Here is a 26,146-nt window from a genome sequence, read left to right as displayed (position 1 = left end):
GCTAACTTAATACATTTACTGTGAAAATTTGGTTGCTATAACTAATTTGGTTCATTGTTATTTCAACTGTGACAGCTTTTTGTGCTTCTTAAAGGCGCAGTAGCATTTTTTATATTGCTTGTAAATTTATTTGAAAGTATTTTCCAAGCTTGCTAGTCTCATTGCTAGTCTGTTTAAACATGTCTGACACAGATGAATCTCTTTGTTCACTATGTTTAAAGGCCAATGTGGAGCCCAATAGAAATTTGTGTACTAATTGCATTGATGTTACTTTAAATAAAAGTCAATCTTTACATGTAAAGAAATTATCACCAGACAACGAGGGGGAAGTTATGCCGACTAACTCTCCTCACGTGTCAGTACCTTCGCCTCCCGCTCAGGAGGTGCGTGATATTGTGGCGCCAACAGGGAGGCCCATACAAATCACTTTGCAAGACATGGCTACTGTTATGACAGAAGTATTATCTAAATTGCCAGAATTAAGAGGCAAGTGCGATTGCTCTGGGTTAAGGACAGAGCGCGCTGATGATGGGAGAGCCATGTCCGATACTGCGTCACAATTTGCAGAACATGAGGACGGAGAGCTTCATTCTGTAGGTGACGGATCTGATCCAGGAAGACTGGATTCAGAGATTTCTAATTTTAAATTTAAGCTTGAGAACCTCCGCATATTGCTAGGGGAGGTATTAGCGGCTCTGAATGATTGTAACACGGTTGCAATTCCAGAGAAATTATGTAGGCTGGATAAATACTATGCGGTACCGGTGTGTACTGGCGTTTTTCCTATACCTAAGAGGCTTACAGAAATTATTAGCAAGGAGTGGGATAGACCCGGTGTGCCTTTTCCCCCCCCTCCTATATTTAGAAAAATGTTTCCAATAGACGCCACCACACAGGACTTATGGCAGACGGTCCCTAAGGTGGAGGGAGCAGTTTCTACTTTGGCTAAGCGTACCACTATCCCGGTGGAGGATAGTTGTGCCTTTTCAGATCCAATGGATAAAAAATTAGAAGGTTACCTTAAGAAAATGTTTGTTCAACAAGGTTTTATCTTACAGCCCCTTGCATGCATTGCGCCTGTCACTGCTGCGGCGGCATTCTGGTTTGAGTCTCTGGAAGAGGCCATTCGCACAGCTCCATTGGATGAAATTATGAACAAGCTTAAAGCACTTAAGCTAGCTAACGCATTTGTTTCTGATGCCGTCGTACATTTAACCAAACTTACGGCTAAGAACTCCGGATTCGCCATCCAAGCGCGCAGAGCGCTGTGGCTTAAATCCTGGTCAGCTGATGTGACTTCTAAATCTAAATTGCTTAATATTCCTTTCAAAGGGCAGACCTTATTCAGGCCCGGCTTGAAAGAAATTATCGCTGACATTACGGGAGGTAAGGACAGGGCCAAATCAAAGGCCAAACAGGACAGGGCCAAATCAAAGGCCAAACAGTCTAATTTTCGTGCCTTTCGTAACCTCAAGGCAGGAGCAGCATCAACTTCCTCCGCTCCAAAACAGGAAAGAGCTGTTGCTCGTTACAGACAGGGCTGGAAAGCTAACCAGTCCTGGAACAAGGGCAAGCAGGCTAGAAAACCTGCTGCTGCCCCTAAGACAGCATGAAGAGAGGGCCCCCTATCCGGAAACGGATCTAGTGGGGGGCAGACTTTCTCTCTGCCCAGGCTTGGGCAAGAGATGTCCAGGATCCCTGGGCGTTGGAGATCATATCTCAGGGATATCTTCTGGACTTCAAAGCTTCTCCTCCACAAGGGAGATTTCATCTTTCAAGGTTATCAGCAAACCAAATAAAGAAAGAGGCGTTTCTACGCTGTGTACAAGACCTCTTACTAATGGGGGTGATCCACCCAGTTCCGCGGACGGAACACGGGCAAGGATTCTATTCAAATCTATTTGTGGTTCCCAAGAAAGAGGGAACCTTCAGACCAATCTTGGACTTAAAGATCCTAAACAAATTCCTAAGAGTTCCATCATTCAAAATGGAAACTATTCAAACCATCCTACCCATGATCCAAGAGGGTCAGTACATGACCACAGTGGACTTAAAGGATGCCTACCTTCACATACCGATTCACAAGGATCACTACCGGTACTTAAGATTTGCCTTCCTAGACAGGCATTACCAGTTTGTAGCTCTTCCCTTCGGGTTAGCTACGGCCCCAAGAATCTTTACAAAGGTTCTGGGCTCACTTCTGGCGGTACTAAGACCGCGAGGCATAGTGGTGGCTCCGTACCTAGACGACATTCTGATACAAGCGTCAAGTTTTCAAACTGCCAAGTCTCATACAGAGATAGTTCTGGCATTTCTGAGGTCGCATGGGTGGAAGGTGAACGTGGAAAAGAGTTCTCTATTGCCACTTACAAGGGTTCCCTTCCTAGGGACTCTTATAGATTCTGTAGAGATGAGAATTTACCTGACGGAGGCCAGGTTATCAAAACTTCTAAATGCTTGCCGTGCCCTTCATTCCATTCCACACCCGTCAGTAGCTCAGTGCATGGAGGTAATCGGCTTAATGGTAGCGGCAATGGACATAGTACCATTTGCGCGCCTGCATCTCAGACCGCTGCAATTGTGTATGCTAAGTCAGTGGAATGGGGATTACTCAGATTTGTCCCCTCTGCTAAATCTGGATCAAGAGACCAGAGATTCTCTTCTATGGTGGCTTTCTCGGCCCCATTTGTCCAAAGGGATGACCTTTCGCAGGCCAGATTGGACGATTGTAACAACAGACGCCAGCCTTCTAGGTTGGGGCGCAGTCTGGAATTCCCTGAAGGCTCAGGGATCATGGACTCAGGAGGAGAAACTCCTCCCAATAAATATTCTGGAGTTAAGAGCAATATTCAATGCTCTCCTAGCTTGGCCTCAGTTAGCAACTCTGAGGTTCATCAGATTTCAGTCGGACAACATCACGACTGTGGCTTACATCAACCATCAAGGGGGAACCAGTTCCCTAGCAATGTTGGAAGTCTCAAAGATAATTCGCTGGGCAGAGTCTCACTCTTGCCACCTGTCAGCGATCTACATCCCAGGCGTGGAGAACTGGGAGGCGGATTTTCTAAGTCGTCAGACTTTTCATCTGGGGGAGTGGGAACTTCATCCGGAGGTCTTCACTCAACTGATTCATCGTTGGGGCAAACCAGATCTGGATCTCATGGCGTCTCGCCAGAACGCCAAGCTTCCTTGTTACGGATCCAGGTCCAGGGACCCGGGAGCGGTGCTGATAGATGCTCTGACAGCACATTGGGTTTTCAACATGGCTTATGTGTTTCCACCATTTCCGATGCTTCCTCGATTGATTGCCAAGATCAAACAGGAGAGAGCATCGGTGATTCTGATAGCGACTGCGTGGCCACGCAGGACCTGGTATGCAGACCTAGTGGACATGTCGTCCTGTCCACCATGGTCTCTGCCTCTGAGGCAGGATCTTCTAATTCAGGGTCCTTTCAACCATCCAAATCTAATTTCTCTGAGGCTGACTGCATGGAGATTGAACGCTTGATTTTATCAAAGCGTGGCTTCTCGGAGTCGGTTATTGATACCTTAATACAGGCTAGGAAACCTGTTACCAGAAGAATTTACCATAAGATATGGCGTAAATATTTACATTGGTGCGAATCCAAGAGTTAGGATTAGGGTTAGGATTCCTAGGATATTGTCTTTTCTACAAGAGGGTTTAGAAAAGGGCTTATCTGCTAGTTCGTTAAAGGGACAGATTTCTGCTCTGTCTATTCTTCTGCACAAACGTCTGGCAGAAGTTCCAGACGTTCAGGCTTTTTGTCAGGCTTTGGCTAGGATTAAGCCTGTGTTTAAGACTGTTGCTCCGCCGTGGAGCTTAAACTTAGTTCTTAACGTTTTGCAAGGTGTTCCATTTGAACCCCTTCATTCCATTGATATCAAGCTGTTATCTTGGAAAGTTCTGTTTTTGATGGCTATTTCCTCGGCTCGAAGAGTCTCTGAGTTATCTGCCTTACATTGTGATTCTCCTTATCTGATTTTTCATTCAGACAAGGTAGTTCTGCGTACTAAACCTGGGTTCTTACCTAAGGTAGTTTCTAACAGGAATATCAATCAAGAAATTGTTGTTCCATCATTGTGTCCTAACCCTTCTTCAAAGAAGGAACGACTTTTGCATAATCTGGACGTAGTCCGTGCCCTGAAGTTCTACTTGCAGGCAACTAAAGATTTTCGTCAAACTTCTTCCCTGTTTGTCGTTTACTCTGGACAGAGGAGAGGTCAAAAAGCTTCGGCTACCTCTCTCTCTTTTTGGCTTCGTAGCATAATACGTTTAGCCTATGAGACTGCTGGACAGCAGCCTCCTGAAAGGATTACAGCTCATTCTACTAGAGCTGTGGCTTCCACCTGGGCCTTTAAAAATGAGGCCTCTGTCGAACAGATTTGCAAGGCTGCAACTTGGTCTTCACTTCACACTTTTTCAAAATTTTACAAATTTGACACTTTTGCTTCTTCGGAGGCTGTTTTTGGGAGAAAGGTTCTACAGGCAGTGGTTCCTTCCGTTTAAAGTTCCTGCCTTGTCCCTCCCATCATGTACTTTTAGCTTTGGTATTGGTATCCCATAAGTAATGGATGACCCGTGGACTGACTACACTTAACAAGAGAAAACATAATTTATGCTTACCTGATAAATTTATTTCTCTTGTAGTGTAGTCAGTCCACGGCCCGCCCTGTCTTTTACGGCAGTTCTAAATTTTTTATTAAACTCCAGTCACCACTGCACCCTATGGTTTCTCCTTTCTCGTCTTGTTTCGGTCGAATGACTGGATATGACATGTGAAGGGAGGAGCTATATAGCAGCTCTGCTTGGGTGATCCTCTTGCAACTTCCTCTTGGGGAAGAGATATAATCCCATAAGTAATGGATGACCCGTGGACTGACTACACTACAAGAGAAATAAATTTATCAGGTAAGCATAAATTATGTTTTTCCCTAACATTTGAGATCTCATATCTTTGAGCCCTGCAATTTAAAAATAAAATAAATTTTAAACAGTGTTAATATGATTGTAACTGTACTGTTAAATGAATTTTTGATGTGTTTAGTACATTTTTTTAACACACTACCCTTTACGCAAGCTCTGAAGTTGTGCTAACCCATCAAGCGCAAAGAGCCGAGAACAACCTCATATCGCTCGCGCACTACAGTTAGCGCGCCACTCAAAAGTTAGCCCTATATGGTAAACCGAGTCTTGTGTTTTCTTTATATTGTGTTGTAAAAGTGAAATACTCTGATTGGTTAGAGCATGCTATGTTTGCATTAATGTGTTTGCTAACTATGCATTTACCCCAACAAAGAGGTTAAACGCATAGATATTGTTTATCTTGAACTCATCTCGTGCTAATATGGTATTACAAGTGGATCATTTTAAATTTTATGCAGAGCAGCTTAATGCACCTTAGTGAGCAGAATATAATATTCTTAATGCAAGAGCTTCATGATGACCAGTGACATTTTTGTCTTTATGGAGCAGATTGTTGTCATTCTTGTTTTATTGCAATTGAAATAGTGTTGTTCTTTATTTTGGTTTTAGCAATTCGATACGCCATCAACCGGGATGACGTCATACTTGGTCGGATCCTTGGTGAAGGCTTTTTTGGGGAAGTCTACGAGGGTGTTTATAAAAATCAGGTAGGTACCTACAAAGGTGCAATTAGATACTATGATAAGAAATACATTTACTCTACTTGTTTTACTATTAACTTGCAGAAGATCAGTAGGTAGAAGAGAAACTTGGTGTGAAAAATATTGTGTACATTTAATAGCGTGTATTAAAGGGGCAGGAAACCCAAATTTTTTATTTTTTCATGTTTGGATAGAATGTACAATCTTTTAAACAACTTTTCAATTTACTTCTTTTATCAAATTTGCTTCATTCTCGTGTTATCCTTTGCTGAAGGAACAGCATTGCACTACTGGCAGCTAGCTGAACACATCTAGTTAGCCAATCACAAGAGACAAATATGTGCAGGCACCAATCAGCAACTAGCTCCCACTAGTGTAAGATATGTGCGTATTCTTTTTCAACAAGGGATACCAAGAGAAAGAAGCACATTTTAAAATAAAAGTGATTTTAAAAGTGTCTTAAAATCACATGCTCTATCTGAATCCTGCAAGTTTAATTTTCACTTTCCTACCCCTTTTAAATGTAGGCAGCAATGAGAGCAGACATAGAACAGTGGTCAGCAGACGGCTCAGCAGATACAGAATCACCATTACAATTCTGAGGTGTAATAAACACATTCTATATAAAGCTCTCAGTAATTCCCATGTTTAAATTATTGTATTAGATTTCCTTTGCAGAAAGTGAGAACAATTTGCCTTATTCTATTAAGGAGCAGATTCACTACATTTTGGAGAGCTACTTGACACTAGCTGCTGTTTCCATTCTCCCTTGTTGGAAGGAAAACACAAATTGTTTATGCAAAAGTAAAATATGATGGCCAATTAATTGAGTACTGAAGTTGACTGCATTATGTGTTTATGAATGCAGGGTTCTCACCGGTATACCAGTGTGTGTGTAGTTAAAGGGATATGAAATGCATGATTCAGGTAGAGCACGCGATTTTAAACAACTTTCTAATTCACTTCTATTATACATTTTTCTCTGCTCTTCTGTTATCTCTTTTAAAAAAAAAAGCAGGGACCTATGCTTAGGAGCTGGCCCATTCCTGGAGCACAATATGGCAGCAGTTTTGCAAGATTGTTATCCATTTGCAAGCGCACTAGAGGGCAGCACTATTCCCTACCATGTAGTGCTGCAGATAGCTACCTAGGTATCTCTTCTTCAACACAGAATATCATGGGGACTAAGCAAATTTAATAACAGAAGTACATTATAATTTTTTAATAAAATGGTATTCTCTGAATCACAAAAGATCATTTTTGTGTTTGTTTATATCCCTTTACATTCCATATCATGTTAACTCATTTTATAATTAATATTTTTAAATGTACAAACACTTAAAGGGACAGTCTACACCAGAATTTTTATTGTTTTAAAAGATAGTTAATCGCTTTATTACCCATTCCCCAGTTTTGCATAACCAACACAGTTATAATAATATAGTTTTAACCTCTGTGATTATCTTGTATCTAAGCCTCTGCAAACTGCCCCCTTTTTTCAGTTCTTTTGACAGACTTGCAGTGCCTGCTCCCAGATAATTTCTCGTGCACGAGCACAGTGTTATCTATATGAAATACGTGAACTAACACCCTCTAGTGGTGAAAAACTGTTAAAATGCAATCTGAAAAGAGGTGGGCTTCAAGGTCTAAGAAATTAGCATATGAACCTCCTAGGTTAAGCTTTCAACTAAGAATACCAAGAGAACAAAGCAAAATTGGTGATAAAAGTAAATTGGAAAATTGTTTAAAATGACATAGGGGCCTAGACTGTTCATAATTTAAATGTGTGATTTGAGATATATTTTATTTTTGGATTAAGCCAGCAGATAGTTTAATCTTTTCAACATGTGGACTGAGCATGTGCAAACATTTTTATATTAAAAAAAACACTGTGCAAAAAGTCCAAAACTGCTAGAAAACTGTTTATTGACAGCTTACTGTCAAATTATTTCCAAATGCATTTAAAAAAAAGTTGTGATAAGATTATTGAAACAACTGGTAGGGTTTCAAATGTAAATCGTGTGCGAAAAGCTCGGTGATTCACTGGAGTTGGTGCCAATGAGGCTCCTTTATTCTATGCAAGGAAAATGTTAACATAATTTTTTTGTTTTTATTTTTTAGAAAGGAGAGAAAATTAATGTAGCAATAAAAACCTGTAAGAGAGACTGTGCTGCAGACGTGAAGGAGAAGTTTATGAGTGAAGCCAGTAAGTAAAACTCCAGCAAGAGATTGGGGCGCTTGACATCTTGATAACACTACGGTCTCATTTAGCAGGTTGACCCAAACAATACAGCTAAATGCTACATAATAAAGGGGTTTTAAAATCTGTAACAACCCGGTCCCAAAAATGTTAAACCATTGAGTTGGTGTAAAGTGTTATCCACTTCTGTTTTCACTAGATACTTATTTTACAAGTGTATGGAAATGTTGGCAGCATAATCAGACCCTTATTTTCATTTAACATTCAACACTAGATGGTTTTGGAAGAAAATTAGCATCTCATAGGCCTAGATTTGGAGTTTTGTCGGTAACGACCCGAAAAACTAACGCCGGCTTTTTTCTGGCCGCACCATAAAAATAACTCTGGTATCGAGAGTCCACATAAAGGCTGCGTTAGGCTCCAAAAAAGGAGCGTAGAGCATTTTTAACGCAGCTTCAACTCTCGATACCAGAGTTGCTTACGGACGCGGCCAGCCTCAAAAACGTGCTCGTGCACGATTCCCCCATAGGAAACAATGGGGCTGTTTCAGCTGAAAAAAAACCTAACACCTGCAAAAAAGCCGCGTTCAGCTCCTAACGCAGCCCCATTGTTTGCTATGCGGTAACCCTTCCGACGTCTGCACTTAACACTCTAACATGTACCCCGAGTCTAAACACCCCTAACCTTACACTTATTAACCCCTATTCTGCCGCTATCGCTGACCCCTGCATATTATTGTTAACCCCTAATCTGCCGCTCCGTAAACCGCCGCTACTTACATTATCCCTATGTACCCCTAATCTGCTGCCCTAACATCGCCGACCCCTATATTATATTTATTAACCCCTAATCTGCCCCCCACAACATCGCCTCCACCTGCCTACACTTATTAACCCCTAATCTGCCGAGCGGACCTGAGCGCTACTATAATAAAGTTATTAACCCCTAATCCGCCTCACTAACCCTATCATAAATAGTATTAACCCCTAATCTGCCCTCCCTAACATCGCCGACACCTAACTTCAATTATTAACCCCTAATCTGCCGACCGGAGCTCACCGCTATTCTAATAAATGTATTAACCCCTAAAGCTAAGTCTAACCCTAACACTAACACCCCCCTAAGTTAAATATAATCTAAATCTAACGAAATTAATTAACTCTTATTAAATAAATTATTCCTATTTAAAGGTAAATACTTACCTGTAAAATAAATCCTAATATAGCTACAATATAAATTATAATTATATTATAGCTATTTTAGGATTTATATTTATTTTACAGGTAACTTTGTATTTATTTTAACCAGGTACAATAGCTATTAAATAGTTAAGAACTATTTAATAGCTAAAATAGTTAAAATAATTACAAATTTACCTGTAAAATAAATCCTAACCTAAGTTACAATTAAACCTAACACTACACTATCAATAAATTAATTAAATAAACTACCTACAATTACCTACAATTAACCTAACACTACACTATCAATAAATTAATTAAATACAATTCCTACAAATAAATACAATTAAATAAACTAGCTAAAGTACAAAAAATAAAAAAGAACTAAGTTACAAAAAATAAAAAAATATTTACAAACATAATAAAAATATTACAACAATTTTAAACTAATTACACCTACTCTAAGCCCCCTAATAAAATAACAAAGCCCCCCAAAATAAAAAAATGCCCTACCCTATTCTAAATTACTACAGTTCAAAGCTCTTTTACCTTACCAGCCCTGAACAGGGCCCTTTGCGGGGCATGCCCCAAGAAATTCAGCTCTTTTGCCTGTAAAAAAAAACATACAATACCCAAGCCCCCCAACATTACAACCCACCACCCACATACCCCTAATCTAACCCAAACCCCCCTTAAATAAACCTAACACTAAGCCCCTGAAGATCATCCTACCTTGTCTTCACCATACCAGGTTCACCGATCGGTCCAGAAGAGCTCCTCTGATGTCCTGATCCAAGCCCAAGCGGGGGGCTGAAGAGGTCCATGATCCGGCTGAAGTCTTCATCCAAGCGGGGCAGAAGAGTTCTTCCATCCGATTGAAGTCTTCATCCAAGCGGCATCCATCCGGAGCGAAGCGGCAGCATCCTGAAGACCTCCACCGCGGAACATCCATCCTGGCCGACGACTGAACGACGAATGACGGTTCCTTTAAATGACGTCATCCAAGATGGCGTCCCTCGAATTCCGATTGGCTGATAGGATTCTATCAGCCAATCGGAATTAAGGTAGGAATATTCTGATTGGCTGATGGAATCAGCCAATCAGAATCAAGTTCAATCCGATTGGCTGATCCAATCAGCCAATCAGATTGAGCTCGCATTCTATTGGCTGTTCCGATCAGCCAATAGAATGCGAGCTCAATCTGATTGGCTGATTGGATCAGCCAATCGGATTGAACTTGATTCTGATTGGCTGATTCCATCAGCCAATCAGAATATTCCTAACTTAATTCCGATTGGCTGATAGAATCCTATCAGCCAATCGGAATTCGAGGGACGCCATCTTGGATGACGTCATTTAAAGGAACCGTCCAGTCGTCGGCCAGGATGGATGTTCCGCGGTGGAGGTCTTCAGGATGCTGCCGCTTCGCTCCGGATGGATGCCGCTTGGATGAAGACTTCAATCGGATGGAAGAACTCTTCTGCCCCGCTTGGATGAAGACTTCAGCCGGATCATGGACCTCTTCAGCCCCCCACTTGGGCTTGGATCAGGACATCGGAGGAGCTCTTCTGGACCGATCGGTGAACCTGGTATGGTGAAGACAAGGTAGGATGATCTTCAGGGGCTTAGTGTTAGGTTTATTTAAGGGGGGTTTGGGTTAGATTAGGGGTATGTGGGTGGTGGGTTGTAATGTTGGGGGGCTTGGGTATTGTATGTTTTTTTTACAGGCAAAAGAGCTGTATTTCTTGGGGCATGCCCCGCAAAGGGCCCTGTTCAGGGCTGGTAAGGTAAAAGAGCTTTGAACTGTAGTAATTTAGAATAGGGTAGGGCATTCTTTTATTTTGGGGGGCTTTGTTATTTTATTAGGGGGCTTAGAGTAGGTGTAATTAGTTTAAAATTGTTGTAATATTTTTATTATGTTTGTAAATATTTTTTTATTTTTTGTAACTTAGTTCTTTTTTATTTTTTGTACTTTAGCTAGTTTATTTAATTGTATTTATTTGTAGCAATTGTATTTAATTAATTTATTGATAGTGTAGTGTTAGGTTAATTGTAGGTAATTGTAGGTAGTTTATTTATTTAATTAATTTATTGATAGTGTAGTGTTAGGTTTATTTGTAACTTACGTTAGGATTTCTTTTACAGGTAAATGTGTAATTATTTTAACTATTTTAGCTATTAAATAGTTCTTAACTATTTAATAGCTATTGTACCTGGTTAAAATAAATACAAAGTTACCTGTAAAATAAATATAAATCCTAAAATAGCTATAATATAATTATAATTTATATTGTAGCTATATTAGGATTTATTTTACAGGTAAGTATTTACCTTTAAATAGGAATAATTTATTTAATAAGAGTTAATTAATTTCGTTAGATTTAAATTATATTTAACTTAGGGGGGTGTTAGTGTTAGGGTTAGACTTAGCTTTAGGGGTTAATACATTTATTAGAATAGCGGTGAGCTCCGGTCGGCAGATTAGGGGTTAATAATTGAAGTTAGGTGTCGGCGATGTTAGGGAGGGCAGATTAGGGGTTAATACGATTTATTATAGGGTTAGTGAGGCGGATTAGGGGTTAATAACTTTATTATAGTAGCGCTCAGGTCCGCTCTGCAGATTAGGGGTTAATAAGTGTAGGCAGGTGGAGGCGACGTTGTGGGGGCAGATTAGGGGTTAATAAATATAATATAGGGGTCGGCGGTGTTAGGGGCAGCAGATTAGGGGTACATAGGGATAATGTAGCTGGCGGCGGCGTGCGGATGGCAGATTAGGGGTTAATAAGTGTAGGTAGCTGGCGGCGACGTTGTGGGGGGCAGATTAGGGGTTAATAAATATAATACAGGGGTCGGCGGTGTTAGGGGCAGCAGATTAGGGGAACATAAGGATAACGTAGGTGGCGGTCGGCAGATTAGGGGTTAAAAAAATTTAATCGAGTGGTGGCGATGTGGGGGGACCTCGGTTTAGGGATACATAGGTAGTTTATGGGTGTTAGTGTACTTTAGAGCACAGTAGTTAAGAGCTTTATAAACCGGCGTTAGCCCAGAAAGCTCTTAACTACTGACTTTTTTCCTGCGGCTGGAGTTTTGTCGTTAGATGTCTAACGCTCACTTCAGAAACGACTCTAAATACCGGAGTTAGAGAAATCCCATTGAAAAGATAGGATACGCAATTGACGTAAGGGGATCTGCGGTATGGAAAAGTCACGGCTGAAAAGTGAGCGTTAGACCCTATTTTGAGTGACTCCAAATACCTAGGTAGCCTAAAACCAGCGTTAGGAGCCGCTAACGCCAAACTCTAAATCTAGGCCATAGTTTGTTGTTTTCCAGCAGTAACCCAATGATATAAAAGACGTTTTGCATGTGGCACCTTCACCTGTGATTAACTCAGTCGCAACAGACTCCTATGTTATTATATTTTTCTTCATGGTTTTAAACAAAATCTTAGTAATATAATTATGAATTATGTATTATTTTAATATATATTATTTCAAGATTTAATTCAGTTTTTATTCCTATTTACAGGTACTATATATATATATATATATATATATATATATATATATATATATATATATATAAATATTTAGTCTATATAAATCTTAAATATCCATATGATTTGATTAAATATGTGTTTGTTTTAAAGTTTTAAAAGCTTAAAAATGATTTACATTTAGTAATACTAGTTGTAAAGGGCATTCTGACTCCTTATAGAGGAACCTGAAAACTGGAGTCCATTAACTGACTGCAAATTATCATTACACTGTCTGGTGAGTGCAAAACAAAATCCAACAGATTTTTAAACCACTGGAATAGTGGTTGGCAGCTGAATATTAACACCACCAATGTAAACTTGGCCCTTTTAGTCTTTTAAGAAGTGAAAAGAAATAACAATATGTAACTTGCTCTCCAGCACCACAGATACCGAAATTGGTTCTTGACTTGCAGAGAACTGATCTAATATCAGTAATTCTTTGAGATGCACTTGTGACTCTGGATGTAATGTCTACAATTTGTGCATGTACCTTCACATGAGATCTTACTTGTATTGTCTTGCTATGCTATGTCAAGTTTCTTAAATATTCTTGGCTGTGAAGTTTACTGTTGTTTTCTTACTGTTAGTTTTAATGAAGAATTTGGATCACCCGCACATTGTGAAACTTATTGGCATCATTGAGGATGATCCAATTTGGATAGTGATGGAATTGTATCCATTCGGGGAGGTAATGTCAACATTATCGTTTTATACAATTGTATCTCTGTCAAGAAAACAAATGTTTAATGGACATATAGTTTACAAGTGGCTGGCGTGCAGGTTAAATTCCCTCATATTACAAGTTTAGCGTAATCGCGATTTACGCTAGAATAATTAATGCGATCTTAGAGCTGTGGTTAACTGTTTCGCAAAATGTAAAAGTGTCACACTATCTAATAAAAATTATTTAAAAAAAATGCACACAAATTATAGGGGCTCAAAGATATGAGATCTCGGGTGTTAGAAAATAAAAAGCAGGCAAAGGATTTTAACATAGAGATACATACATACACATGTTTAATGATGTATATGTGTGTATATATATATATATATATATATATATATATTCATACAGTTGTGCTCATAAGTTTACATACCCTGGCAGAATTTATGATTTCTTAGCCATTTTTCAGAGAATATACACACACACTCATTACAAGCAAACAGATCACAGGTGAGGATGGTTACCTTTAATAGCCATTCAAACCCCTTTGTCTCAACTTGTGTACATGTTATCAGAACAAAATCACCAGGGTAGGTAAACTTTTGATCAGGGTCATTTGGGTAGTTTCTGTTGTCATTATGATTTAAAAAGAGTAAACACAGTTGATTGATAATAAATAGCCTCAGCCAAACACAAACCATGAGTGAAAGAAAAGTTTTTGTGTTATCATTCATATTCTCTGAAAAATGGCCAATATGGTATGTAAACTTATGAGCACAACTGTATATATATATATATATATATATATATATATATATATACATACATACAGTGGGTATTGAAAAGAATCACCTTCTTGAAAATAATCACATTTTGTTGCTTTGCAGCCTGAAATAAAGACCGACACGGTTTTTGTTTATCTAGTTGTAATTACTCAGTGCAACTTATAACATCCAAGTGAAAGATATAACACCAACATGTCAGACAAAAATAAAGACAATTCAAAAACAGAATCACTGAATTGGAAAAAGGATCACCCCCTTGTGTCAGTATTTTGTTGAACCACCTTTTGCTTTAATTACAGCCTTTAGTCTGTTGGGATTTTTTTTTCTACTAACATTGCACATCTATACTGTGCAATATTTTCCCACTCTTCTTTGCAGAACTGCTCAAGTTCCGTTACATTTGATGGTGACCGTTTGTGGACTGCAGTCTTCAAGTCATGCCACAGATATTTAATGGGGTTTAAGTTTGGGCTCTGACTAGGCCATGCAAGGACATTCACCTTTTTCTTCTTCAGCCACTGTGTGGTAATTTTTGCTGTGTGCTTTGGGTCATTGTCATGTTGGAAGGTAAACCTTCTTCCCATTGACAACTTCCTGGCAGAGGGCAGCAGATTTTCCTCAAGAATTTGACAATATTTTGCCCCATCCATTATTCCTTCTATCCTGACAAGTGCTCCAGTGCCTGCTGCAGAGAAACACCCCCATAACAGGATATTACCACCTTCATTATTTACTGTAGGTATGGTGTTATTTGGATGGTGAGCTGTATTGGATTTCCTCCAGCCTTTTTCATGTGGCCTCAGAATCTCATAGGTGTGTTATGGCAAAGCTCAGTCGTGACTGCATGTGGCCTTTCTTGAGGAGTGGCTTTTTTTCTTGCAACCCTCCCATACAAGCCACATTTGTGGAGAATTTGTGATATTGTTGTCACATGCACAAAATGGCCACTCTTTGTCTTAAATTTCTGCAACTGTTTCAGAGTTGCTGTGGGCCTTTTGGTACCCTCTCTGACCAGTTTCCTCCTGCCTCTTTCATCCAGTTTGGAGCGACGTCCTGATCCAGAGAGGGTCTGTGTTATACCAAATACCTTTACTGTGCTTCTAGACATTGATAAAGCCTTTGATATTTTCTTGTATCCATCTCCTAACTTGTGCATGTCTACAACTTTATCCCAGAGATCTTTTGACAGTGCCTTGCCACCCATAGTTGATTGTTTGCTACCAGGGACTGAGATGCTCCAGGAAAGCTTTTTTTCTTGCTGAGCTAATCAATATGCCCACAGCTGATCACAGTTGATGGTCGAATTGCTTTGTGTGTGCCGTTGAGAAGGTGATTAGTTACACCTGATTGAGTTTACAAGTAATTTTAGGAGGGGGTGATTCTTTTTCTAATTCAGTGATTCTGTTTTTGAATTATTTTTTTTTTTGTCTGACATGTTGGTGTTATAAGTTGCACTGAGTAATTGCAACTGGATAAACAAAAACTGTGTCTTATTTATTTCAGGCTGCAAAGCAACAAAATGTGATTATTTTCAAGGGGGTGATTCTTTTCAATACCCACTGTATATTAATATATATGTTTATATATGTGTACATATGTATTTATGTATTTATATGTGTATTTATGTATTTTCAGACACATACATATATAAACACCTAAATACAAACGTAGGCATATATAGACATATGTGCATTAGAGCCATTTGCAGTTAGGTAGATGAAAACATGTAAAAGCATATTTATACAGTATTCATATTTTCATGTTGGGTTTGCGCATATTAGAATATGCGATTGGGCTTCTGCATATTAGAATTCACGATCGGGCTTTTGCATATTCGAATACGTGATCGGGATTCTACATATTAGAATATGCAATTGGGTATGGGCATATGAGAACATGCGATCGTGTTTGCACGTGAGTATGGTGTTTTTTCCCACTTTTTTTCTCCATTGACTTCTATGGGGGAATAGGTTCTCTTTTGCATGACAGTCTAATTGCGCTAGAATTAAGCTATTTGCGCTTGTTGGGTTAGCGCAAGAGCGATAACGTTTTACTTTCATCTCATAATAGTGCTGTAAAAGTTTACTTCTAGCACAATTAGATCTCTAGTGGAAGCGCAAAATACAGCTCCACTTGTAACCTGGCCCATAGTGTATACATAAGTAGCTGTGGACTTAAAGGGATCCTAACCCCACAATTTTTAGATTTAGACACCAATCAGCAAGCGTAACCCAGGTTCTAAACCAAAAATAGTTCAGCTACTAAGCTTTACATTGCTGCTTTTTTTAAAAAAATAGCAAGAGAAAGAAGAAAAATTTATAATAGGAGTAAATTAGAAATTTGCTTAAAACTGCCTGCTATATCTGAATCATGAAAGAAAAAAATTGGGTTTAGTGTCCCTTTAAGTATTTTTTGAAAATTATTTCTAGGTTGTTTTTTTTTAATTGCTACTGTGTAAAGACAAAATATAGTTTCTTCTATAAGATACGAGTCCACGGATTCATCCTTTACTTGTGGGATATTATCCTCCTGCTAACAGGAAGTGGCAAAGAGCACAACAACAGAGCTGTCTATATAGCTCCTCCCTTGACTCCAGCCCCCAGTCATTCTCTTTGCCTACTCTAAGTAATAGGAAGGGTAAAGTGAAAGAGGTGATAAAATGTTTGTTTTTATTTTCTTCAAGCAAGACTTTTTTATTTTAAATGGTACCGGTGTGTACTATTTTCCCTCAGGCAGCAGATGGATGAAGACTTCTGCCTGGAGGCTGATGATCTTAGCAGTTGTCACTAAGATCCAGAGCAGTTCCCACAGAATGGCTGAGGAGTACTTAAGAAACTTCAGTGTGAGGAACGATTTTCATGCTATAAGCAGTGAGGTATGTTCAGTCATTTTTTTCTGGAGAGACTGTGTTATATCAGAATTGGCTGACAGTATCCCCATGAGGGAGAGGGTAAGCAGTAATCCTAAAGTATTCAGAGGGGTATTACTGAGCTTGCTAGAAAGCAAAAAATGGAGGAGCACAGACCGGGTGGAATGCAAATAAAACGGGTTTATTGAAACCTGGCGCCGTAGCGCGGCATGAGAGTAGACAAATTTACAAATAACAACAGTTCACAAAAATAGTGGTGGTGGGGATAAACACCCCGGGTTAAACACAGAAAACCATAAAATATACAAGGGCTGAAAAATGTCAGGTAAACGCATTTCAGCGTATAGCCTTACTCATTACCTAATCTAAAATAGTACACTGTGCACTATAAAACCATCAGCCCAGTTTCTCATTGGTTAGAGGGTACACACCCTCCTCCTTAACCTGACCAATAGATTCTTTAGTAATAAGCCAGCCCCTTGCTGCCAAGCAAACAAAACAGTGTTGCGATATATGTTAGCATAGGAGTATTAATGAGTTACTTTCATTACTAAGAACAATATAATGTTATTATTAAATAGAATACACATTAAAATACAGTGCAGGGAATATATAGAAGGCACAGCAAAATAGAGTAAAAAATGAAATGGACAGAAACATGTGTACCTCCGCTAACCTCAAATTGTCACCTACCAACAAATACTAATTAACAAAAGAAAATCTGTCTCAACTAGACTAAACTACATACTAATACATATACCTAAATGACTATATGAATAAACAAATCACAGATCAATAAATGGGTAGAATAGCAGATGAACAAACAACACATAAATGCAGAAGATATGTAAATTTCTCCATGGAGCGTAAGCTTCAGAGGACAGCAGGATCTCCTGTGTAAAAAGATTCAAACAGTTAGACCATCGGTAGCTAGTTATCATATCTTAGTGTAATATGAGCTATATCTTAGACAAGCCTGTATAGCCTTAAAACCCTAGTTAGGGGAGAGTCGGGTAGTCAAAGTGTGTCAACAACTCACAGACCATCACTAATTTTATATATATATATATATATATATATATATATATATACCACCCACTGGGCCAGGGGTAACCAATTATGGGGTACAAATAAGGGGAGCTATTTAGCTAATGTGCTAATGAGATTAACTGATAAGGATAACTGATAAGGATAACCAATAAAAAGTACAAGGAGAGACAAGAGAGTGAAGTAGGGGGGAGGACAGGTATGATGACCCTAGAAAGTCACCAAAAGTTTATGAGGTCATACTCTGAATTGAGGCCCCTGGAACCCTAGTTTTGAGCTTAAAGATCCAGAAGATCTCCCTCTCCCCCAACTTCCGATTTCTATCCTGTCCCCCCTTTAATGGAGGTATCCGTTCAATGATGGTCCAAGTGAATGTTGAGACATCTTTTGAGTGAAAACCTGAGAAGTGGTTTACAAGCGGGGTGGTGAGGACACCTGCTCTAATGTCTGCAAGATGTTCCTTTATGCGTCTTCTGGCCTCTCTCGTGGTGAGCCCTACGTATTGGACAGAGCATGCCTCACAACTAATCACATAAATAATGAATGTGGACCTACAGTTGAGGCAACAATTTATCTTAAACTCTTGTCCAGTGTTGAGGGAATAGAATGTATCCCCTGTCACTAGTCTCTCACAGGCCACACACGTCCGATGGTGACAACGGAATGTGCCTTTGACACTTAGCCATGATGAAGTTACTCCCTCCGTCCTTTTCAACCTGGTTGGAGCAACTAAGTTGCCAATAGATCTATTCTTTCTATAGGAACACCTGATACCCCTTCCTACCACCCCCTGTAGATTGTCATCGGCTGCCAATAACACAAAATGTTTACCTACTATCTTACAGATGGCCTGGTACTGCCTTGAGTATTCAGTTAGAAAAGTGACCCTATCCTTGTGACCCTCTCTTGGACCTTTTTTCTTGGTTCCATCCTTAGTGGATTCCAAGAGTTTGATCCTGGGAATATTTCTCACACTGTTTCTGGCACTATTTATGACAGAAGTTCTGTAGCCTCTATCTCGGAGTCTCTTGGTGAGATCATCCACTTGGTTCTCATAGGTACTGGGCTCACTACAGTTTCTCTTTAGTCGAATAAATTGACCCTTGGCAACCCCCTTGAATACTCCCTGTAGGTGGCAGCTATGAGCGTGCAGCAATGAGTTTCCCGAAATAGGCTTTCGATATGTCTCAGAGCATATACCCCGGCTAGTGGTGCCTTTTAAGGTGACATCCAGAAAATTGATGGTGTCAGACTGTGTCTCATTAGTGAACTGAATTCCCATGCCCTCATCATCCAAACTATTGATGAAATATTGGAGATCGGACGTATTGCCCCCCCAGATAAACAGGAGGTCATCAATAAAACGTCCGTACCAAATAATATTCTTCCTAAAGGGATTTCCCTCTCCATAGACGTAGACAGCTCCCACCAACCCATGAACAGGTTGGCGTAGGAGGGGGCAAACTTAGCCCCCATAGCCGTCCCACGCCTCTGGAGAAAGAAATCCCCCCCGAAGTCAAAATAGTTATGACTGAGAAGAAATCTGGTGACTTCCACTACATAGTCAACAAAATCTGATGTGGTGCCATACTGTCTCTCAAGGAAGAACCGGACCGCCTGTATCCATCTCTCGTGTGGTATGGAGGTATAAAGTGATTTAACATCAGCTGTGAGTCACAAATAGTGTGGCCTCCACTCCACACGAGAGAGGAGGTTCAGCACATGCTTCGTATCTGACAAGTAGCTCCACAGGGACCCCACTAAGGGCTGCAAAATGTGGTCTAACCACTCCGACAAGTGCTCCAAAAGGGAGCCAATTCCACTCACAATTGACCTCCCCCGCACGTTCTCAATGGATTTGTGGACCTTGGGTAAATGATTAAACGTTGCTATTGCAGGATTCGACACCAAAAGATATTCAGTTCAACCCCATCATCTACTAGGGAGGCCAACAAGTATACAAAGGGGTATTACTGAGCTTGCATATATGGGCTATAAAAAAATGGTTGACACTGATGTTAGAATGTTTGTGGGCAAACGTTTACATGACTGGGAGTGCAGATAACGTTTTTTATGAGAGACGTTTTTATGCTTTATTGAGAAGGGTACACATGGCTTCATTCATGGGTATATGAACCCACATGACTAGGTTTTAGACCGCTCTGGTGCGGTTAATTTAGGCTGTGAGACATCGATTGAAATGGGTGGGGCCTATTTTCGCACCTCAGTTGCGCAGTTGTTTTTCTCAGGCAAGCAGCAAGCTCCAACTCCGGTGGGCCTTTGTGAGCAGTATTGGGCCAAATCGAAGGTTTAAGCCGGTTTTACAGACCGCTGAGGGCAGGTAGGCGCCACAGCAGGGCTGTAGCGAGTTGCAGGGGGTGCTTTTTATTGAAATAAACGTGTTTATAATTTTCAGTTTTTTCTGGGAAGGGTTAAGTATTCCTTTCCTTGTGGGGCAAACTTAGCTGCAAAGTTGGGATGCTTCTATCATAAAATTGGGATAATTTTATTGGTTTCAAGCAGTTTTGGAAAAATTGTATGCTTTTTTTTCTCTTAAAGGCGCAGTAACGTTTTTTTCAGATTGTTATTTTTTCACTAAATAAAGTGTTTTCAAGCCTGTTTGTAGTCATTACTAGCCTGTTTAACACGCCTGACATTGAGGAAAGCCAATGTTCCATGTGTTTAGAAGCCATTGTGGAACCCCCACTTAAAATGTGTCCCTCATGTACTGAAAGGGCCTTACATTGCAAAGAACATATTTTAGCTGATAAAAGTATGTCTCAGGATGATTCTCAGTCAGAAGAGAATCAGGTTATGCCATCTACTTCTCCCCAAGTGTCACAACCTTTAACGCCCGCACAAGCGATGCCAAGTACTTATAGTGCGTCTAATTCTTTCACTCTGCAAGATATGGCCGCAGTTATGTCTACTACCCTCACAGAGGTATTATCTAAACTGCCTGGCTTGCAGGGGAAGCGCAGTAGGTCCGGTATGAGAGTAAATGCTGAGCCCTCTGACGCTTTATTAGCCATCTCAGATGTACCCTCACAAAGTTCTGAATTGGGGGTAGGGGAATTGCTGTCTGAGGGAGAGCTTTTTGATTCAGGAAAGATGTTCCCTCAAACAGACTCAGATATGACGGCTTTTAAGTTTAAGCTTGAACACCTCCGCTTGTTACTCAGGGAGGTTTTAGCGACTCTGGATAATTGTGACCCTATTGTAATTCCACCAGAGAAATTGTGTAAAATGGATAGATATCTAGAGGTTCCTACTTACACTAATGTTTTTCCGGTCCCTAAGAGGATTTCGGACATTGTTACTAAGGAATAGGATAGACCAGGCATTCCGTTCTCTCCCCCTCCTACTTTTAAGAAAATGTTTCCCATATCTGACACCATTCAGAATTCGTGGCAGACGGTCCCTATGGTGGAGGGAGCTATTTCTACCCTAGCTAAGCGTACAACTATACCTATTGAGGACAGTTGGGCTTTCAAAGATCCTATGGATAAAAAATTAGAGGGTCTTCTAAAGAAAATATTTTTTCATCAGGGTTTTCTTCTGCAACCTATAGCGTGCATTGTTCCTGTAACTACTGCAGCAGCTTTTTGGTTCGAGGCTCTTAAGGTTGAGACCCCATTGGATGATATTTTAGATAGAATCAAGGCTCTCAAGCTAGCTAATTCTTTTATTACAGATGCCGCTTTTCAACTGGCTAAATTAGCGGCAAAGAATTCAGGTTTTGCCATTTTAGTGCATAGAGTGTTACGGCTTAAGTCCTGGTCTGCTGATGTGTCATCAAAATCTAAGCTATTAGCTATTCCTTTCAAGGGTAAGACCCTATTCGGGCCTGAACTGAAGGAGATAATTTCCGACATCACTGGAGGAAAAGGCCATGCCCTTCCTCAGGAAAAGACAAATAGAATGAGGGCCAAACAAAATAATTTTCGTTCCTTTCGAAACTTCAAAGGTGGTCCCACTACCTCCTCCCCTGCCACAAAGCAGGAGGGGAATTTTGCTCCATCCAAGTCTGTCTGGAGACCTAACCAGACCTGGAATAAAGGTAAACAGGCCAAGAAGCCCGCTGCTGCTACCAAGACAGCATGAAGGGGCAGCCCCCGATCCGGGACCGGATCTAGTGGGGGGCAAACATTCTCTCTTCGCTCAGGCTTGGGCAAGAGACGTTCAGGATTCCTAGGCATTAGAAATTGTGACCCAGGGATATCTTCTAGAATTCAAAGATTCTCCTCCAAGGGGGAGATTTCATCTTTTACGGTTGTCTGTAAACCAGACAAAAAGAGAGGCGTTCTTATGCTGTGTAGAAGACCTATATACTATGGGGGTAATCTGCCCAGTTCCAAAAGCAGAACAGGGGCAGGGGTTTTACTCCAATCTGTTCGTGGTTCCCAAAAAAGAGGGAACCTTCAGACCGATTTTAGATCTCAAGATCCTAAGCAAATTTCTCAGAATCCCATCCTTCAAGATGGAGACCATTTGGACAATTTTACCAATGATCCAGGAGGGTCAATATATGACCACCGTGGATTTGAAGGATGCGTATCTTCACATTCCTATCCACAAAGATCATTCCCAGTTCCTCAGGTTCGCCTTCCTGGACAAGCATTACCAGTGTGTGGCTCTTCCTTTCGGGTTGGCCACAGCTCCCAGAATTTTCACAAAGGTGCTAGGGTCCCTTCTGGCGGTCCTAAAGCCGTGGGGCATAGCAGTGGCGCCCTATCTGGACGATATCTTGATTCAGGCGTCAACTTACCAACTAGCCAAATCTCACACGGACATCGTGTTGGCTTTTCTAAGATCTCACGGGTGGAAGGTGAACATAAAGAAGAGTTCACTTGTCCCTCTCACAAGAGTTCCATTCCTGGGAACTCTGATAGACTCGGTAGACATGAAAATTTTTCTGACGGAGGTCAGAAAATCAAAGATCTTAACCACCTGCTGAGCACTTCATTCCATTCCTCGGCCGTCAGTGGCTCAGTGTATGGAGGTAATTGGACTAATGGTAGTGGCAATGGACATAGTTCCGTTTGCTCGCTTGCATCTCAGACCACCAACTATGCATGCTCAGACAGTGGAATGGGGACTATGCAAATTTATCTCCTCAGATAAATCTGGATCAAGAGACCAGAGACTCTCTTCTTTGGTGGTTGTCACAGGATCATCTGTCCCAGGGAATGTGTTTCCGCAGGCCAGCATGGGTCATAGGGACGACAGACGCCAGCCTATTGGGCTGGGGTGCAGTCTGGAATTCCCTAAAGGCACAGGGTGTGTGGACTCAGGAGGAGGCTCTCCTTCCAATAAATATTCTAGAACTGAGAGCGATATTCAACGCGCTTCAGGTGTGGCCTCAGCTGGCTTCGGCCAAATTCCTAAGATTGCAGTCGGACAATATCACGACTGTAGCATATATCAATCATCAAGGGGGAACAAAGAGTTCTCTAGCGATGATAGAGGTTTCCAAAATAATTTGATGGGCAGAGACTCACTCTTGCCATCTATCAGCAATCTATATCCCAGGAGTGGAGAACTGGGAAGCGGATTTTCTAAGTCGACAGACTTTTCATCTGGGGGAGTGGGCGCTTCATCCGGAGGTGTTTGCACAATTGATTCATCAATGGGGCACACCAGAATTGGATCTGATGGCGTCTCGTCAGAATTCCAAACTTCTTTGTTACGGGTCCAGATCGAGGGATCCCCAAGCAGTACTGATAGATGCTCTAGCAGTACCTTGGTCGTTCAACCTGGCTTATGTGTTTCCTCCTTTTCCTCTCCTTCCTCGTCTGATTGCCAGAATCAAACAGGAGAGGGCTTCGGTAATTTTGATAGCACCTGCGTGGCCACGCAGGACTTGGTATGCAGACCTGGTGGAAATGTCATCTCTGCCACCGTGGAAACTGCCACTGAGACAGGACCTTCTCATTCAAGGTCCGTTCCAGCATCCAAATCTAGTTTCTCTGCGGCTCATGGATACCTTGATTCAGGCTCAAAGCCTGTTACTAGGAAAATTTACGATAAGATATGGCGTAAATATCTTTATTGGTGCAAATCCAAAGGCTAATCATGGAGTAAGATCAGGATTCCTAGGATTCTGTCCTTTCTCCAAGAAGGATTGGAGAAGGGATTATCAGCTAGTTCCCTAAAGGAACAGATATCTGCTTTATCAATTTTACTGCACAAGCGTCTGGCAGATGTTCCAGACGTTCAGTCGTTTTGTCAGGCTTTGGTTAGAATCAAGCCTGTTTTTAAACCTATTGCTCCGCCATGGAGTTTAAATTTAGTTCTTAAAGTTCTTCAAGGGGTTCCGTTTGAACCTATGCATTCCATAGATATTAAGCTTCTATGTTGGAAAGTTCTGTTTTTAGTTGCTATCTCTTCGGCTCGAAGAGTTTCTGAACTATCTGCATTGCAATGCGACTCGCCTTATCTTGTTTTCCATTCTGATAAGGTGGTTTTGCGTACCAAACCTGGATTCCTTCCTAAGGTTGTTACTAATAAGAATATTAATCAGGAAATTGTTGTTCCTTCTGTGTGTCCTAACCCTTATTCTAAGAAGAGTGTCTGTTACACAACTTGGACGTGGTTCGTGCTTTGAAGTTTTACTTGCAAGCGACCAAAGATTTCCGTCAAACATCTTCTCTGTTTGTTGTCTATTCTGGAAAACGTAGAGGTCAAAAAGCTACGGCTACTTCTTTCTTTTTGGCTGAAAAGCATCATCCGGTTGGCATACGAGACTGCTGGACAGCAGCCTCCTGAAAGGATTACAGCTCACTCTACTAGAGCGGTGGCTTCCACATGGGCTTTTAAAAACGATGTTTCTGTTGAACAGATTTGTAAGGCTGCGACTTGATCTTCCCTTCATACCTTTTCCAAATGTTACAAATTTGATACTTTTGCTTCTTCGGAGGCTATTTTTCGGAGAAAAGTTCTTCAAGCAGTGGTGCCTTCTGTTTAGGCATCTGTCTTGTCCCTCCCGTTCATTCGTGTCCTGTAGCTTTGGTATTGTATCCCACAAGTAAAGGATGAATCTGTGGACTCGTCGTATCTTATAGAAGAAAAGTTAATTTATGCTTACCTGATAAATTGATTTCTTCTATGATACGACGAGTCCACGGCCTGCCCTGTCAATTTAAGACAGATTATATTTTTTGATTTAAAACTTCAGTCACCTCTGCACCTTTTAGTTTCTCCTTTTTCTTCCTATACCTTCGGTCGAATGACTGGGGTTGGAGTCAAGGGAGGAGCTATATAGACAGCTCTGCTGTGGTGCTCTTTGCCACTTCCTGTTAGCAGGAGGATAATATCCCACAAGTAAAGGATGAATCCGTGGACTCGTCGTATCATAGAAGAAATCAATTAATCAGGTAAGCATAAATTTACTTTTTTTTTTTTAATTACTTTGTATTGGTTATGGGGTAAAACACAGTTATAATAATAAAACAAATGTGCATGAACAAAGACATTCATATCATCTACAATATATTTAAAAGTACCAATAGTGTACAACTCAATAATACAGAGAGTGCAGAATTATTAGGCAAGTTGTATTTTTGAGGATTAATTTTATTATTGAACAACAACCATGTTCTCAATGAACCCAAAAAACTCATTAATATCAAAGCTGAATAGTTTTGGAAGTAGTTTTTAGTTTGTTTTTAGTTATAGCTATTTTAGGGGGATATCTGTGTGTGCAGGTGACTATTACTGTGCATAATTATTAGGCAACTTAACAAAAAACAAATATATACCCATTTCAATTATTTATTTTTACCAGTGAAACCAATATAACATCTCAACATTCACAAATATACATTTCTGACATTCAAAAACAAAACAAAAACAAATCAGTGACCAATATAGCCACCTTTCTTTGCAAGGACACTCAAAAGCCTGCCATCCATGGATTCTGTCAGTGTTTTGATCTGTTCACCATCAACATTGCGTGCAGCAGCAACCACAGCCTCCCAGACACTGTTCAGAGAGGTGTACTGTTTTCCCTCCTTGTAAATCTCACATTTAATGATGGACCACAGGTTCTCAATGGGGTTCAGATCAGGTGAACAAGGAGGCCATGTCATTAGATTTTCTTCTTTTATACCCTTTTTTGCCAGCCACGCTGTGGAGTACTTGGACGCGTGTGATGGAGCATTGTCCTGCATGAAAATCATGTTTTTCTTGAAGGATGCAGACTTCTTCCTGTACCACTG

At 40.5% G+C, this 26,146-nt stretch overlaps 1 protein-coding gene across 5 annotated transcripts in view; it reads left to right on the top strand.

Annotated features, from left to right (window-relative positions):
- PTK2B (protein tyrosine kinase 2 beta) overlaps positions 1–26,146 on the top strand; it is a 607,866-nt gene that overhangs the window by 401,529 nt on the left and 180,191 nt on the right. For all 5 annotated transcript variants that reach the window (XM_053709509.1, XM_053709510.1, XM_053709513.1 and 2 more), the window contains exons 16-18: positions 5,555–5,652; positions 7,768–7,852; positions 13,150–13,250. In XM_053709509.1, the coding sequence (XP_053565484.1) occupies positions 5,555–5,652; positions 7,768–7,852; positions 13,150–13,250 (284 nt within the window). The remainder of the gene's footprint in view (positions 1–5,554; positions 5,653–7,767; positions 7,853–13,149; positions 13,251–26,146) is intronic.

This window comes from Bombina bombina, chromosome 4 (assembly GCF_027579735.1).
Source record: "Bombina bombina isolate aBomBom1 chromosome 4, aBomBom1.pri, whole genome shotgun sequence".
Lineage (NCBI taxonomy): Eukaryota > Metazoa > Chordata > Amphibia > Anura > Bombinatoridae > Bombina > Bombina bombina.
This window is presented reverse-complemented; position numbering and strand designations above follow the sequence as displayed.